Source organism: Equus caballus, chromosome 1, assembly GCF_041296265.1.
Source record: "Equus caballus isolate H_3958 breed thoroughbred chromosome 1, TB-T2T, whole genome shotgun sequence".
NCBI lineage: Eukaryota > Metazoa > Chordata > Mammalia > Perissodactyla > Equidae > Equus > Equus caballus.
In genome coordinates, this window is record NC_091684.1 from 50,178,192 (window position 1) to 50,194,293 (window position 16,102).

The 16,102-nt window shown below is 39.2% G+C and overlaps 1 protein-coding gene across 3 annotated transcripts in view; it reads right to left on the bottom strand.

Annotated features, from left to right (window-relative positions):
- Window positions 1–16,102, bottom strand: part of SLC16A9 (solute carrier family 16 member 9) — a 58,302-nt gene that overhangs the window by 17,289 nt on the left and 24,911 nt on the right. For all 3 annotated transcript variants that reach the window (XM_070262933.1, XM_023643563.2, XM_001503406.7), the window contains exon 3: window positions 4,086–4,229. In XM_070262933.1, coding sequence (XP_070119034.1) covers window positions 4,086–4,229 — 144 coding nt within the window. The remainder of the gene's footprint in view (window positions 1–4,085; window positions 4,230–16,102) is intronic.

The following is a 16,102-nucleotide window of genomic DNA, read 5'->3' on the forward strand; positions in this document are numbered from 1 at the left end:
AAAGAGAATACAAGAAATTGATTTTGAGTTGTGCTTTTCAGAAAAGCTAAGAGAAATGATTGGGAAGAAGCTTGAGCAATTCATTAAGGGCATATTTCTTGCACCCCCTATTCCCACCCCACCCCCAGTCTCCCACCACACTTTCTCCTTCCTGATTTAGTAAAGTTATTGAGAAAATAGGAGCCTGAATTACCAGGTTTGGCAATATGGCTTATAATCACTTGAAAACTGGCAAGCTGCCATTTTATTCTAGCTACAAAAGCTGAACAAAATAACATCATATTTTCAAGATGACATTTTTAAAAATATTGATTCAATGGTAAAACAGAATTATGCCACTTAATACACTTCAGTATTCTTTTGGTGTTTTATATTCTAAACATACTATATAACTTTAATTTCTTTTTCTATATTATTTAATCTGTTATACAAATATTTCTGATTCAACAGAGCTTCTTTAGTAGCAAACAACTGCTGCTGTGGTCTTGAATTGAGAGGTCAGAAAGGAATTTAAGGAGAAGGGAACAAATATGTATGAAACACCTCTGTGTGCTTCTCAATATACATGATCTCACGAATAGTCACAATATCTCTGAAAAGTTATATTAGCCCCATTTCATAAAAAATAAATAAAAATAGAAGCTCAGAGAGGTTGAATAATTTTCCAAGGTCACAAAACTAATAATAACGGTTATGCTAGCTAATATTTATTGCATTATCTCATTGATCCACAAAACCCTATAAAGTAGATGCTATTATTACGCTCAGTTTAAAAAATGAGAAAAAAAGAAGTTAATAACTTGTTGAGAGTCACATGGCTGGCAAGTGGATAAGATAAGGTTAACCCACATGGTCCGACCCCAGAGCCTGCCTATCAGTGCTTGCTCCTTCCTGTGTCATACTGTCTATCTTAAGAGACGATCTGGTTCATTCCAGACAAATGAAAGTGCTTAGGAATACAGTTCTGCACAGAACTGGTGCTCAATGAATGTTATCGTTAGACCAAATCTTTCTTTTTTTTCCTAGGAAACTCATAATACAGAAAGGAGAATGAGTTTAGACTGTGTAATAATTTCCTGTACTTCCTTTTTAACTGGATACTCTACTTCAAATAGTGACAGAATGAAAGTGTCATTGTTCATTAATGTCCCACTTATTTATCCCGCAAATATCCTATGAGCCCATACTATGAGCCTACTGATGAAATAAAACCACAAAGAAGTCAACGATGGTAATAAATGTTAATAATCTGCTAACAAGGAGAGGTTCACAGAGCCCCAGTAATTATTAGAGTGAGTGATATGTTTACTAAGAATTTTTTAATTATTGAAATTAAAATTTTAAAAGTTATCTAAAATTATTGAAAAAATTTTAAAATCATTTAAAAATTATTGAAGTTAAAATTAAATGATTTTTTATAATTGAAATCCAACTCAACTCCTTTATTTATTTTATTTATATTTTTCTTGACTTTATTTGGCCCTTACAAGACCTATATGAGGTAGGTTTCTTAGTCTGCCTTCATAGATGGGGGGACAGTCATTCACGGAGAGCAAGGGGCTTGCTCTAGCTCACAGAACCTGTGTCTCTTGACCCGAAGCCCAGCGCTCTCTCATGAGCTAACAATTTCCTTCTAGCCGTGGGGATTCAGAACCCATTGCCAACTCAGAGTTGTACAGTACAGTCTTCAGATCTGAGTCTGTTTTCTGACCCAGAATCCATTAACTGAAGGAGAGGCCAGGATTCCAGAAGGAAGGACACTGCAACAAACACTATGAAAATATATAGATAATGATATCCTGAATCTTTCCCCAAAGAGAACTATGGCCACTTACTTAGGTAACTGTACACTAGAGAAAGTGGGATAACTTTTGAGCATTGTTGGAAATAGGCTATGAGTTGGCATTATTAACTAAGGGTTAATACCCCTGAGAGTGGGGTAGTATGGGGGCCAAGTAACATATGTGATCATGGCCCAGATCTGGCTCACAGTGGGTCCACTGAGTCCACACACCCATCCTACAGTCATTTCCCCAGGTCCTGATTTTTAATTGGAGCATATTTACATGGTAGTTGACATAACCCCTTACATTGTTTCTTGGCCAGTGGAGTAAGAGTTACCATAGTGGGGAAAGCCAGCTGTAACCACACCACCACCAGCAGCCAAAAGAGTAAATCAAGATCAACATCAAATCCTGTCTAATTAATTGAATATCATGGGTTCACGGGGAAAGGGGAACCGGGTTAGCTATCAAAAGGTTCCAACAACATGAGCCAAATCCAAATGAGTTTCACAGGCTGGTAAAGTTCTCTCTATTGCCACAGAAATTCTGAGATTTAGTTATGGAATTTAGTTAATTTTGTCTTTTTCTTTCTATATATCCTTAGATATTCTTCCAACACAATCAAATGTATATATATCTTAGACAATGCAAGCTAGTGTTTTTCTTTTTAAAAATTCATTTTCATCTATAGTTACTGCAAATGCTATGAAATCACTCACTTTTCATCAATTATTAAGTCAGTGACAACTTTGCATATGTACTCAGAAAGGCTATACACCATAACCTTGAAAGCATGTGTTGGAGGAAAACCCCATGGAATTTTAAATGGTTAGTCCAGAGTTTTGGGGAAAATGCCCAAATCATACCAATGGTATAATGATTCGATTTTCTATTAAAAAGGGGTTTGTCCTAAAAGGAACAATCCAACGTTCATGTATAAACACAGATATCCACATTTTTATTTTTATGATTTTAGACAAGAATGCAGAATGATTATTCAATGAAGACCCTCAAATTTTACACCAGAGATTAATATATTTGTACACACAGGTTCAAACTGTATTAAGCACCATAAGGAATATAAAATATCAAACATAATACTACCTGTTCTCAAAGAACTAACAAGTGGCCTGTTTATTTAGATTAAGATCTGAGTAGTATTTGGATATGTAGTTAAATTTAAAATAAACTTTAAGAGTTCTAAAAGCACTAAAAATAATTACAAAAATGTAAAAGAAGTCAGGATCTGGTGTCAGACTGAGTGGATTCAACCCCAAGTCTCCCAGCTATGTGGCTTTAGTTAGTAATTTCAGTTCACTGAGCTTCACTTTCCCTCTCTGTAAAATAGGTTCATGTGTAGATTAAACAAGGCCATATAAAGCACAGAGCCTAGACCATAGTAAGTACTCAATGAATATTAGCCGCTATTATATCTAATGCTTATTATCGGGGAAATATTCCCAAGTAAAAAAGAGGAATCTTGGTAGTCAACAAAACTAAGTTCTTTCAGAAAATGAGAAGAAACTTTGAAGGCTGGAGTCATCTTGTTCAAATTCCCTCACAACAGCTCCCAGGAATACTGAGTCTGGTGACGTGTTAACATTGACTTCAATTAACACAATACATCACAAAAGCGGCCCATCCCCTGGGTCCCTGTGTCCTATCTCCCTCTCCCGCCAAACAACTGTCAGTGCCCTCAGGCCCTGAGCCCTCTACTCTTTCCTCTCCTGTAAGCAAGATCGTTATCAACCATCCCCGCCCTACCCCCCCTAGTTTTCTTCACTCCTGCCTTATTTTTTAAAAAGTAATAATAATTACATGTTTTAAAATCTAGTTTTTACTTCTGCTGTGACTTTGTGATTGGGGCCCTGGTGACAGATGCTGTGGAACAGCAGGATGTTTAGAACACAAAGAGCTCAAGAGAGCCCCGCTTAACCACCCAATATGAAAGGGACCACTTCCTAAGTCAGTGAGAAGTGACAGATGTCAGGGACATCTAACTTTCACGCTCCTCCCTCTCTTCCTTTTCTGTGTACTAGAGCAAGTGCTGAAGTGAAAAACCTTCCTGCGTCTTGCAAGAAAACATAATGTGCATTGTCAAAACACGTTTATCCTTCCAAATATTTTGATTCACTGGGCGGACATTTTACAAAAGCAACAATTTTTGGTGAAGTGGTCATTGAAAGTAAATTATTACTGAGGATTTTCACTCCTTATGTTAACTGAATAACAAACCTAACACTGGTAAAATGATGTTTAACTCTCAAAGCTTGGAAAAGTTATGGTGACCAGGTTTCTTACCTACAACAATGCCATAGGAAAAAAACAGAAAGTAGATATTGGGAGCAAAACTGCTCAACATTAGGCCTCCGGCCACCATGAAGCCACTGAAGATCGTCACAGGTCTTGCTCCAAAAGATGAGACACAGAGGCTGCAGACGGGACCTAAAATAATAAATGAAATCTTTGCTTACTTAACAGTAACCTCCTTTCCACAATCACATTATCTATCCATCCCAACATAAGTTTAAAATGAGTCTTTCCATCATAAAATAACAACAATAGTTATAAACATGTACTGTGTATTTCCTAAGTGCTGGACCCTATGCAAGAGAGTCACATAAACAATCTCATTTCATTTTAATCTCACTACATTCCTGGAAAGCAGATACTATCGTTAGCCTCACTTGTTTGATAAGGAAATTAAAGTCTCAGGATGGTAAGGTGACATAGTTGAGAAATTGGGGTTCTGGAGTCAAACTTTATTCAAATTCAAGCTCTACTACTTGCTAGCTGTTGGATCTCAGGCAACTTATTTGATTGCTCTGTGCCTTCCTTTCCTCATCTGTAAATTGGAATAATAATAGTTCTTATTATTAGTGTAATAAGATAGTGTATAATAGGGTAACTGTGAGGACAAATGAGAGTACAGATGGAAAGCTGATCACAAGGCCTGGCACAAGTAAATGCCCAGTCAATGCTTGCCTGCTCTTCAGCGATGACAGTGGCAGCAACAGCCAGCATCAGCACAGTAACAGAGGAAGAAGTAAACACCCACCGTCTTAGCCATCACACTACTCTGAGGATTTCTGTCTCCTGCATGTTCCATGCATCTTTCCTACCCAGGGCTCCTTTCCACCACAAGGCCAGTCATATAATTGATGATGAAAATAAACTTGATGATTGACTGAATACAACCAATAGCTACCCTATAGAGGGATGGGGGGTTGGAGGATGAGGTGGTTACTCCTTGTCTAAAGAATATTCTGGCAGGCGGGGCCAATGCCTCCACTCTATCCACCCAGGCATGAGTCTACCAGTACCACTGTCCTACATTCCATGTGTAACCTGGAATTTTGAGGAGGAAGTGCACTGTTGACCAACAGGCAAGGGTGACCATGAGCCAGACCTGCTCTACGTATAACTGGGCAACTGCTCATGTAATAGGATTAAGTGATAATGAAATTCTTTCCCATGAGCACTGTACCCGGAAAGCACCTAAGACAACAGAGCTTAGGATATTAGAAATAAAAGGACATTAAGGGTAAACCCAATACCCTCATTGACACGGAAGGAAACTAAAGCTCAGAGAGGTTGTCCAAGCCCACTGGAGAAGAAAGAGGACAACATTCGAAAGCAAAGAGAAACACACCTTAATTGAGTTGAAAACAACCTTTCGAGGTAGATATTATTATCCCCAATTTTTAAAAAGTACACTCACCAGGATGGCTAAAGACAGACAATAATAAGCTTTAGCAAGGATGTGGAGCAATCGGAATGCTCATAAACTGCTGATATTATCTCCTAAAGCTGAACATAACACACTGTATAATCTGGAAATTCCACTTCTATGTATACACCCAATAGAAACACCTACACCAAAAATCATACACATAAATGTTCATAGCAGAACTATTCATAGTAGCCAAAACCCGGAAACCCAGATGTTCATCAGCAGTAGAATGTATAAGTAAATTCTGACATATTCATACAATGGGCTATTGTAGGGCAATAAAAATGAATGGTTTCTACAACCACAAATAGCAATGCAGATGCATCTCACAAACATATGTGGAGTGAAAGACACCCAGCGCAAAAAAGTACACACTGCACAATTCCAATTATAAAAAAAAAAAATACAAAAACAGGCAAAATTAATCTAAAGTTAGAAGTCAGGATAGTGGTTATCTTTGGCAGAGGACAGGGAATTATAACCAGAAGGGAGCAGAGCCCAACTTCCAGGGTACTGTTAATGTTCTGTTTCTTGATGTGAATGTGCTCATTACATGGGTGTGTTCAGTTTGTAAAAAATTCATCGACCTACACGCTCATGATGTGTACACTTTTCTGTATATATCTTTTACTCTGATAAAAAAAAAATGTAAATAACCTCAAACAGAAATGGTGTAATCCATCCACAGTCTCATTGTTAGTAAGTGGCAGAGCCAGGATCCAATGACCTCAAGCCCAACACTCTTGCCAATACCAGAGAATCGCTGACGCGCATCTTTAAGACCAGGTCACGACAGTCATCCCACATTCCTCTCTGTTCATGAATTGGCCCCTGCCATTTCAGGTCTTACCCTGTGAGCCAGTACAGAAGAGCAGACTGATAGAGTAATATGACAAACAGAGGGGAATATTCTGTGCCAGTGTTTTAAAAAGAAAATCCATTGGAAAGCCCAAACTTATCATCTAATAGTTGAGTTGTCTGTATAACCAATGAGAAATACTAAGATATTTCAAAAATAGAAATGATTTTAAGAGTCAAATTTCGTAAACGGATGTCTGACATCATAAAGGCATGACTCCTCTCTGTTGTTTACCAAACTGATGACATTGGGAGTCAGTGTTTACAAATTTAATAAGCACAATGGAATTGCAACACAGAGATTATTACTGGTACACTTGAAAAGTCCCAAGCTTCATCCTCAAAGGAGGACTATTTAAATCTAGGCTGCTGGATGCACGTTAACTCCACAAGGCAACCTAGAGTTCAGGAAGCTGGGGGTGGGATGAAGGGTAACAATTCTCATAGCATGTACAACTAAAACCACTATTTTATAAAATATATAATATCATTATCAATTATGTGATAAATTCTTAAACCATTTTTGCCTAATACATGATTCTTTGAAAAAAAAATTAAGTTTAAGGAAGAAACAAGCAGTAATTCTTTGACAGATGAAAACAACAAATTGAAAACTGTTTTTAAAAAGTTCTCTGCTTTCACACTGCCATCTGCTGCTTACTTAGAGAAAAATATCTTGATGTCAGAGGTCAAAAACAACGAATTTTAGAGCTGAAAGAGGCTTGGGAAATGGTCCAAACACCTCATTTTAAAAATGATGAAACTGCAACTCAGAAAGATCATGTGATTTGACCACGAATCCATCGCTAACCAATGACAGAGCTAAGGCCAGAGTCAGCCCAGCATTGTCCTCAACTGAGAAGAATTTCAATCAATACCTCAATCTTCTTCTAGAAATAAAAACACTAGTAAAGAACATCAATGTCCTTTTGTTAATATCTTACAGCTTAAGTAGTTCTGTGAATTTATGGCAGACGAAAACATAACACTTACGCTCATTTTGGTATTTAAAAGTTTAGAGCAAATGATTTTATTCCCATCCTCAGAACCAGGGTATTTCCAGATTCTATTTACACAGATTTAAACCACAACTGCCCCGTATTTCATCAGTAACAGTTAAGGCAGACTGCAACTGGAAGTGACCATTAAGTCCCATATGAAAACATGACACATTTCCATGTTTAGCTCTTTGTAATAACAGGCAAGGTCTCTAGAATGATAGACCGCAGGTTACTCCTCTGCACGCAGCTAGTTTCAACTCAAGAGATTAATTAAATCAAAGGACTACTCTCAGGGGAGATTTCTTATGACGCTTCAGGTCTTTCACTTTGCAGAAGGGACCCTTGGAACAAAAGTTAGTTCACATAACATGAACCAGTGATTTCACACCCTGGGACCTGAAAATTTTAGAAAAAAACATAAGGAAGAGGCTTCATCATCTGGTTGACAATGTTTTAGTTTAGCAAGCATACACATTTTTTAAATGTAATAAACCATCTAATATTGCTGCCTTTTCATTAAAAAAGGAGTATTTTAACAAGGAAATAGTGAGAAGGATGTAATTTCAGAATAAAATGCAAGACTGTAAGAAGATAGTGGGAACCTTACACATACTTACATAGACTCATACACACGGAGACACCTCATAGTACATATCATTGCCTTTATATTCACGTTGCTTTCAGTGAAAATTTTTCTTGAACTTCTAGTCGTATGTGTATTGGTGTTTAGGAGCCATTATTACTATCACTACCTTCTGTACAGGAGATTGATCTTGACCAGGGGGTGGGCGGGGGGTGGGGGGGTTGAACTGAAAATCCTGGGTTGAACTGTTAAATAGCAGAGCTGGCAGTCAGCACAGAGGAACTGCCTAAGGATGGCAGATGGTGATGTGGGGCCCTAAGAGGTGAGCAGCTCTATCCTTCCCAGGGGGTATGCAGGGCTCTTAAAAGATATTCTACCCTCCTGCACAGTGGCCTGGCAACATTTTAGGCACAATGCTGACGCGTTCACTTGAAAAAGGTAAGAATCTACATATATTAGGGAGTAATCCTATAAACCAAAGTGAGGAGTGAAGAAAAAAAGAAGGATAAGGCTAGTATTTTGAGCATTTCAACCTCTTAAATACAAAAAAACCCAAAAATATAAAATAACGTATTCGCCATCTATACATCAGACTCATTGGATGTAATTTTCAACCAATGAGGGAAATGAAAATGAGGGAAATGAAAATGAAAACTCTAGCTGAAAAAGTGTTTTGTTATGATCATGGGTCAATTAGAAAATGAGAAGAATGAATTGCTCTAAGGAAGTCAGAAAGATCCACAAGTGACGAAACTGTTTCCTTCAGCCTTCAGAGCAATTTGGGAAGAAACAACAGAGTTAAATGTTTGCTGGCTGTTAAAATAAGCACGGAGGAGGAATGCACTTCTTAAAATCAAAAATCACATTAGTAACATTATATTTAGGTCTGCATTAATCAGGCAAAATAGTAGATATTTGATCATTGTCCTTCCCTCACTATTTCCTAAGCGTTCACTAGAGCAGCGCTGCACAGCAGAAATAGAAGTCACATATGGAATTTTAAACTTTCTAGTAGTTACATTCAAATAATAAAAAGAGGTAAAATTAATTTTAATAATACATTAAATATTATTTAATGTTAACAAACAAATTTAACCATAATACAACCTAATACATCAAAAACATTATCATTTCAACATTTCAATATCGTTCATGGGATACTTCACATTCTTTTCTTTTGTAGTGTCTCTGAAATCCAGGGCATATTTGTTACACTTACTGCGCATCTCAGCTTGAACTAGCCACATTTCGAGGGCTCAGTAGCCACCTGTAGCTAGTCTACTGTACTGGACAGCACAGCACTGGAGTCTCATATCCTGGTAGAAGAGGAACAGGGAAGACCACACACAATACAGGACCTAGGCCAGGAGGCAAAACCAACACACAACAAAACCCAAGGCCACAGGCAATAAGCACCAAAAGAAAGATTCAGATGCTGTGTTTGGGGATTTCGGAGAAGGGACAGCACCATGGGCCAAGGAACTGAGCTTTGAACCAGGCCACGAGTGTTACCATACCAGGTTCGTTTTGGCCCGCTGCTGGGAAAGCCAAACACCAACATGACGAGATTGCAGCAGAGAGTTTAATCACAAGGCAGCCATGTGAAGAAGCGAGAGCATAGGTCTCAAATCCACTTCCCCAAAAATAGGGACTCAGGGTATTTATGGGATGGGGAGCAAGGTGGTCTGAAATGGGGAGATAGGTGATTGTAGGTGAGGAGAGGTGAGGTAAGTGATGATGCGTGCAAGCATAGTCAGACTCCATGCCTCTTTATAGGACACATGCTCACAAAGTGGTGGCGTGAGCATGATCTGAGGGTGGAGTTTTTAGCCTCTTGACGTCAAAAAGTCACCTATCAGACATCTGTGCAGGCCCAGCTGATGAGATGGTGGTCTCAAGCGACCTGGAGTGGACAGAGTGGTTCTAATTCCTGAAAAGTAGCTCAAACACCCATTACCATGGCCAGGCTCCAGGAAGATGTTATCTATAGGAGCCTAGCGAGAGTCAGACAGCATATTGCCTAAACAGCACAGTTAACAATGGGCGGGTTAAACAGCTAAAAGCTATAATCAGTAATTGCCAAAAGGTGAAAAACCTTAGTTCCTAGCTACTTAATCATCAATGGCTAACTGCCAGTTTCATGAGTATGGTAAGTCGACAAAATAGATGAAAATACATTCTGAATGGATGGAACAGAAACATAACATGTTTTTCCAGTTTGAAATTATTATAAGATAGCTTTGGGAAACAAATTATTCCCTTTGGGAGATAAATCAACTAGTTTCAGAGAGTCCCGAAAGTGGTAGGATGGACAGGCCTACAGCATCGAAGGCGTGTCAGTAGGCTGAGGGTCCAGTAGAAATAAAATACAGCAGTCACCAGGTTGTGTGCCTGCAGGACAGCAAGGACTTCCTAACAGTAGACTGACTGGGCCCATGAGTGTCCTACCCCTCCACCTACAATGCAGAGAGCCTAGCAAACAAGCAGCTTCCTTACTCCTTGCTCCTGCTGAGACCTAGAATTTCAAGTTCATCTCCCCAAGGAAGAGAAAGGCACTAATGAGCTGTACCCACTCAAATCCTTGATCTCCTGTATATTGACTGTCTTGCTTGTTGGTTGGTTTGGTGATATACAGAGACAGTGGAAAGCTTAATCAAAATCCGTAGTTATTCTTACCAATCCTGGAACCACCTAGCACATTGAGAACTGGCCAGTGTAACAGAATCCTTGTAGGAGGCAGAAATTCAGTCCTGCTTGAAGAAGTTAACAGTGCTTGGGGGTAAAATCGTACAGATATGCTCAAACCCAGCTCTGCTAGCACTCACAACTCACTCAGCAGGCTGGGTTGGCTATACTGACTCTATTAAACTGAGCATAGTTACTGACTCATGATCAATTTGAAGACCTGCGCAAGAATTAAGGACAAAAACGTGGGGGGGACTGTTAAATCCGCTTTGAGTACAAAACTACAGAACAAAAGATCTCCATGCTGTTTCAGCAACGCTGTTGTTTGAAAAGTGGCCCTACCCTTCTCCTTGAATTTGATGAATGACAAATGCCATCTAACCAAAGAGTGCTTTAGCTCATTTTAAAACAACACAAGGCCATGATAGGCCTCTCTTGTAGTTACTTTCCATTCCTTCTGTATCCAGAAGAAGATATATATTAAGAGTTTGAACGTGAGGAACAGGCTTATGCGACTGTGGAACTGGCCAGACAAGTACAATATCCACAGGACACGCTGTCAAGAAAGGGCAGGTTGGAACTCTCTAGCACAGGCCTACACTATAGCCCACAGGTGGAATTTCTTCTGGGAAAGTTCATTTCTGCTCTTAAAGAGACTGAATCAGGTCTACCCAGATTATCTAGGATAATCTCCCTTACTTAAATCAACTGACTATGGACTTTCAGCACATCTATAAAATACCTTCACAGCAACATCTACACTAGTGTTTGAATAACTGGGGAATATAGCCCAGTCAAGCTGACATTGACCATCACATCTCCCAACACACTCCCTCCTTCTCCAGCCAAATTTACTCTACCAAACCTGTCATCTGCCGTGCAGACTCCAGGCCTTTGCATACAAACACTTTGCATGGTCTCCCCTCTCCCTGCCCATCCACCTTGCACAGCCCATCCTCCCATCCGGCCCACTTCACAGGCATCTCTATAAAACTCCAGAGATTGTCTTGCCCTTGCTATTCTCCTTGGGTTTGTGAAGTCTCAAATTATCAGTAAACTTTTTTTTTCTGTCTCTTCCCTGAGACTACAAATTCCTTATAAGCACAGGTGATGTCTTCTATCTTAGCACCCCTACTACAGAGGAGAGGAGCCTCTATGGATGTATGTAATGATAGCGAGCTCATTCACAAAGTATAACCCAGGCAGGCAGAATCCTTGATACTCAGCTTTATTCATGCCAAGGATCATCTAGACAAACAAATAATTCAGACAAGAGGAAGAAGTATTTTCTCCTCAATTACTCAAGTTTCCAAGAGAAAGAATTAAGAATATGAACAGTGTGAAGTCCATAACTCCATGCTTGCATAGTTCTACTATGCTACTATGACCTACTGTCAAAATCTAGATTTGTCAGAGACAAGGGGTGGGCCTTTAAATTCTAGATGCTTAGGCACAATCTTTTTAAGGGTACGCTTTTTTTCGTGAGGAAGATTGGCCCCGAGCTAACATCTTTTGCCAATCTTCCTCTTTTTTTTCCTCCCCAAAGCTCCAGTACATAGTTGTATATCCTAGCTGTAAGTCATTCTAATTCTTCTATGTGGGATGCCACCACAGCATGGCTTGATGAGCAGTGTGTAGGTCCATGCCCAGGATCTGAACCAGTGAACCCCAGGCTGCCGAAGTAGAGCATGTGAACTTAACCACTTGGCCACGTGGCTGGCTCCCTCAGGTACAATCTAGACAAAGTTCCAACTCTCCCTCCTGCCCATCCTACTAGACATGTGTTTGTCTTTCATCCTGAAGGGTCCCTTTCTTTTGTGGGTTCTACAGTTTGGTTAGAACTGCTTGGGAGAGTAATTTTACTTGCAGGTGATTCTTGTTCTCTAATAACAAATATTTGTTGAACACTTACCATATGCCAAACATCATCTCAATTATTCTATACAACAATCATATAAGGTAGGTACTTTCATTAGCTCCAAATTAAAGATGAAGAAACATGCTTAACAGGTTAGAAAAACCAGAGCTGAGGTGCCACTCTTCCTCTTAGAGAATGTGCTTTGTCTTGGGTAGGTCACTAAACCTTGACAATGACACCTACCTCAGTGCATTGTTAAGAGAATCAACTAAGATCAATTAAGTGAAAGTGGCTGGTATTGAACTTAAGGCACAAGTACACAAAAGGCAGAATTTGTATGTTGCTTGGCAAATGTACTTATTCTGCTGTGCCTTACTCAATTATGAAACTCCTGAGGTTGGATCAGAGACCTGGTCAAGGATGACACCTACCATGCCCTCTCTGGACAAGACTGGGTAAAGAAAGCAAATTCATGTTTCTCAGATTTGATATGGTCTACCTATATCAGAATCATCTGGGGAACTAATTAAAATGCAGATTCCTGGGATCACCCCTGGCCCCACCCTACTCACTGATGGGTAGGAAACTGGCTTTTTAGACAAGCTCAAGTAATTCATACATACTCCTGAACTTAAGAGCAACTTTGTATAGACATACGTGTGTGTGTGTGTCTGTGTGCGTGTGTGTGTATAATCTCATCTTTTGTCAAAAAGAAATATGTATGTAAATATGTATACACATATGTATAAATTGTCTTTCATCAAAAATGATGCAAAGATGTCCATTTATGTATTTTCTTCACCAGAACTAGGGTAACTGGACAAAATTTATTTTTCATGATTTATATGACATGAGCAGTGCCACACCTAAGCAGAAACCTCCAATAGTTCCATTTATAAATAAATCAAAGCAAATCGTACATCAGGAAATTATCCAAAGTGCAAGACTGAAATGGTTTTAACACAGGGGTAGTTCCCATCAGAAAATGACTTTTAGGGCTTTAAAAAAAATTCACATATCTGGGCCCCACCACAGACCGACTGAATTAGAAAGTCCAAGGGTCAAATCCAGGCAATTGTATGCTGAAATTTTCTATGGATGATTACAATTACTCCCCTGGTTAGGAGCCACTGATAACCATTTGGGTCACCAACATGAGATATACTTTTCCCATTTCCAAGGTAATATTAATCTGTTTGTTTCTCTGTGGAACAAAGTTGTCCACAAAGTAGAGAATTAACCTGGCTCACACACTGCTAGACACCTCTTGCTAACACTGTAATACCACAGCTTTCAGGATTGGTCTCTTAATTTACGCTATGAAGAGCCAAGGGAGGCCAACATCACATATGTTCAGTGGACACTAACTAAAGTGCACATACACATGTACACACACATCCTCATACGTGGTAGCTCTTCAGCCATCATTATTTTCCCACCACTTCCTCATTCTTGAACCTTTTGGTCTCCTTATTCTAGCCTCATCTTCGAAAGCTTTGATTAACTGGTCCAAGTATCTCCTCATCATGGCTGATGACACTGAAGTTACGTGACCTGTTTAAGGTCATTCAGCAAAATAGTGGTAGAGCCAGGACTTGAATTAGCCTCCATCTTCAGCCCAATGCTCCTCCCAGTCCTTGTTGTCTCCCCTGGACTTCCATGGGATGCTTATATCTCCAGCCCCTACCGGCAGGGCTGGCCTCAGAGGCTTGAGACCGATGCAGTTGCAAAGGGCTCAGCTCTTAGAAGGGCCACACACTTGGTTTACTGCTCTGCTGTCGCTCTCTTAAATTCTTAATTTTTTTTCATTTTGCACCTGAGCCTGCAAATTATGTAACCAGTCCTGCCTATAAGTAAAGGGGGCTGCTCATGTTCCTTGAGACAAAGTGATCATCCACCTAGGAACTTGGAGAAAGTATAGAGCGACAAGTTCAATTTCCAGAGTCTGAGAATCAGCTGTGACTGCCAATGCCCCATCCACCCTCAAGAAGATGTCAGCTTCCCTGAACTCTCAAGTCCTACCTGGACAGAGTTCATGAAAAGGAGCTTTGTTCTCTGAGTTTGTGCTAACTGAGATATCATTTCAATTGTCCCTTGTCACTTGCTGGAAATCAAGGTAATTACTTTTCTGTTTAACTTAGTATTTGTAGTAGAAATGGTGACTAATTGGAAAACATTAAAAAATTCTCTCCTTTTCTTACAAGATCATTTTCTAGAAATGAATACTTTCAAACCCCTCTATTGACATATCAATTATCATCCACTTGAACTTGGACAACATTACAAACAATCCACATTTTGAAAAACTCTTTTAAATAAATATTGGGCAAACATTTTCTGTTTCTCTTGAGCTCATAATGACAGTATTATTTTCATTTGTTTAGTTATGTTTAGTTATCTTATCTGACATGGCCAGATGATCCAGCATTGTTTTTCAAGTCTTGTTTTTAATTTAACAAGCTAATACATCAATTGGAAGCAACTGTTTTTGTTTTGTTTTGTTTTGTTTTAAGAAGTCCCCTATAGTGATCAGGAAAGACAACATATTTAAAAGAAAGAATGACTAATGCATTTTGTTTTCATGAATGATTTTTAAAGCCAAAAAATACCTTACAAATCACCACATTCAATGTCTTCATTTTCCCCACAAAATTCACATTGCGATCTGCTCAATGAATCATGTCAAGTTCACAGCACAAAGGAAGAGACCCCATTTAGGTCACCGTCTTAGCACATTTGTGCTGAAATAGTTTCAAATAAGTTAGACTGATGATCATTAAATATTACTGCAGAGTTCAAACTATGACTTCAGAAATTGAAGTGTCATACGATTTTTTTTTTTTAAGATTTTTTAAAAATTTTTTTCCTTTTTCTCCCCAAAGCCCCCTGGTACATAGTTGTATATTCTTTGTTGTGAGTCCTTCTAGTTGTGGCATGTGGGACGCTGCCTCAGAGTGGTTTGATGAGCAGTGCCATGTCCTCGCCCAGGATTTGAACCAACGAAACACTGGGCCGCCTGCAGTAGAGCTCGAGAACTTAACCACTCGGCCACGGAGCAAGCCCCCTGAAGTGTCATATGATTTTAATCCTTAAAAGGAAAATAAAAACCCCTCTGTTCTCTCTAAAGATGACAGGAAACACTATTACATCATACATAAATGTTTATGAGGAATATTACTTTTGGAGACATTATATAAAGTTCACACAAGATACACCACATATATCTTAAACATAACACTATATTAAAGTCCTTAACAGTATCATCATTGTGAGATGGGACTACTCTTTGCCATGTCAAATTTTTCTTATGAAGGTGACACAAACATAGGACATGCGAATTGATCACAGTATATCTGAATCAGACAAGAGTAATTATGAATCATATAGAAACTGCTTCCAGGACTGCTGAACATCATTTGGTCCTCTGGTCATCAGCATTGACTGGACATACCTGGATCACTGCCCTCATCTCCTTGTTTCATTCCTATTCACAGAAGTACATATGTCTCTCACTAGACTGTGAGCCTCTTAAGGGCAGAAACAATGCGTTTGTTGTTCATCTTTTCATATCCAGCATCTAGCACACTGCCTGACACATAG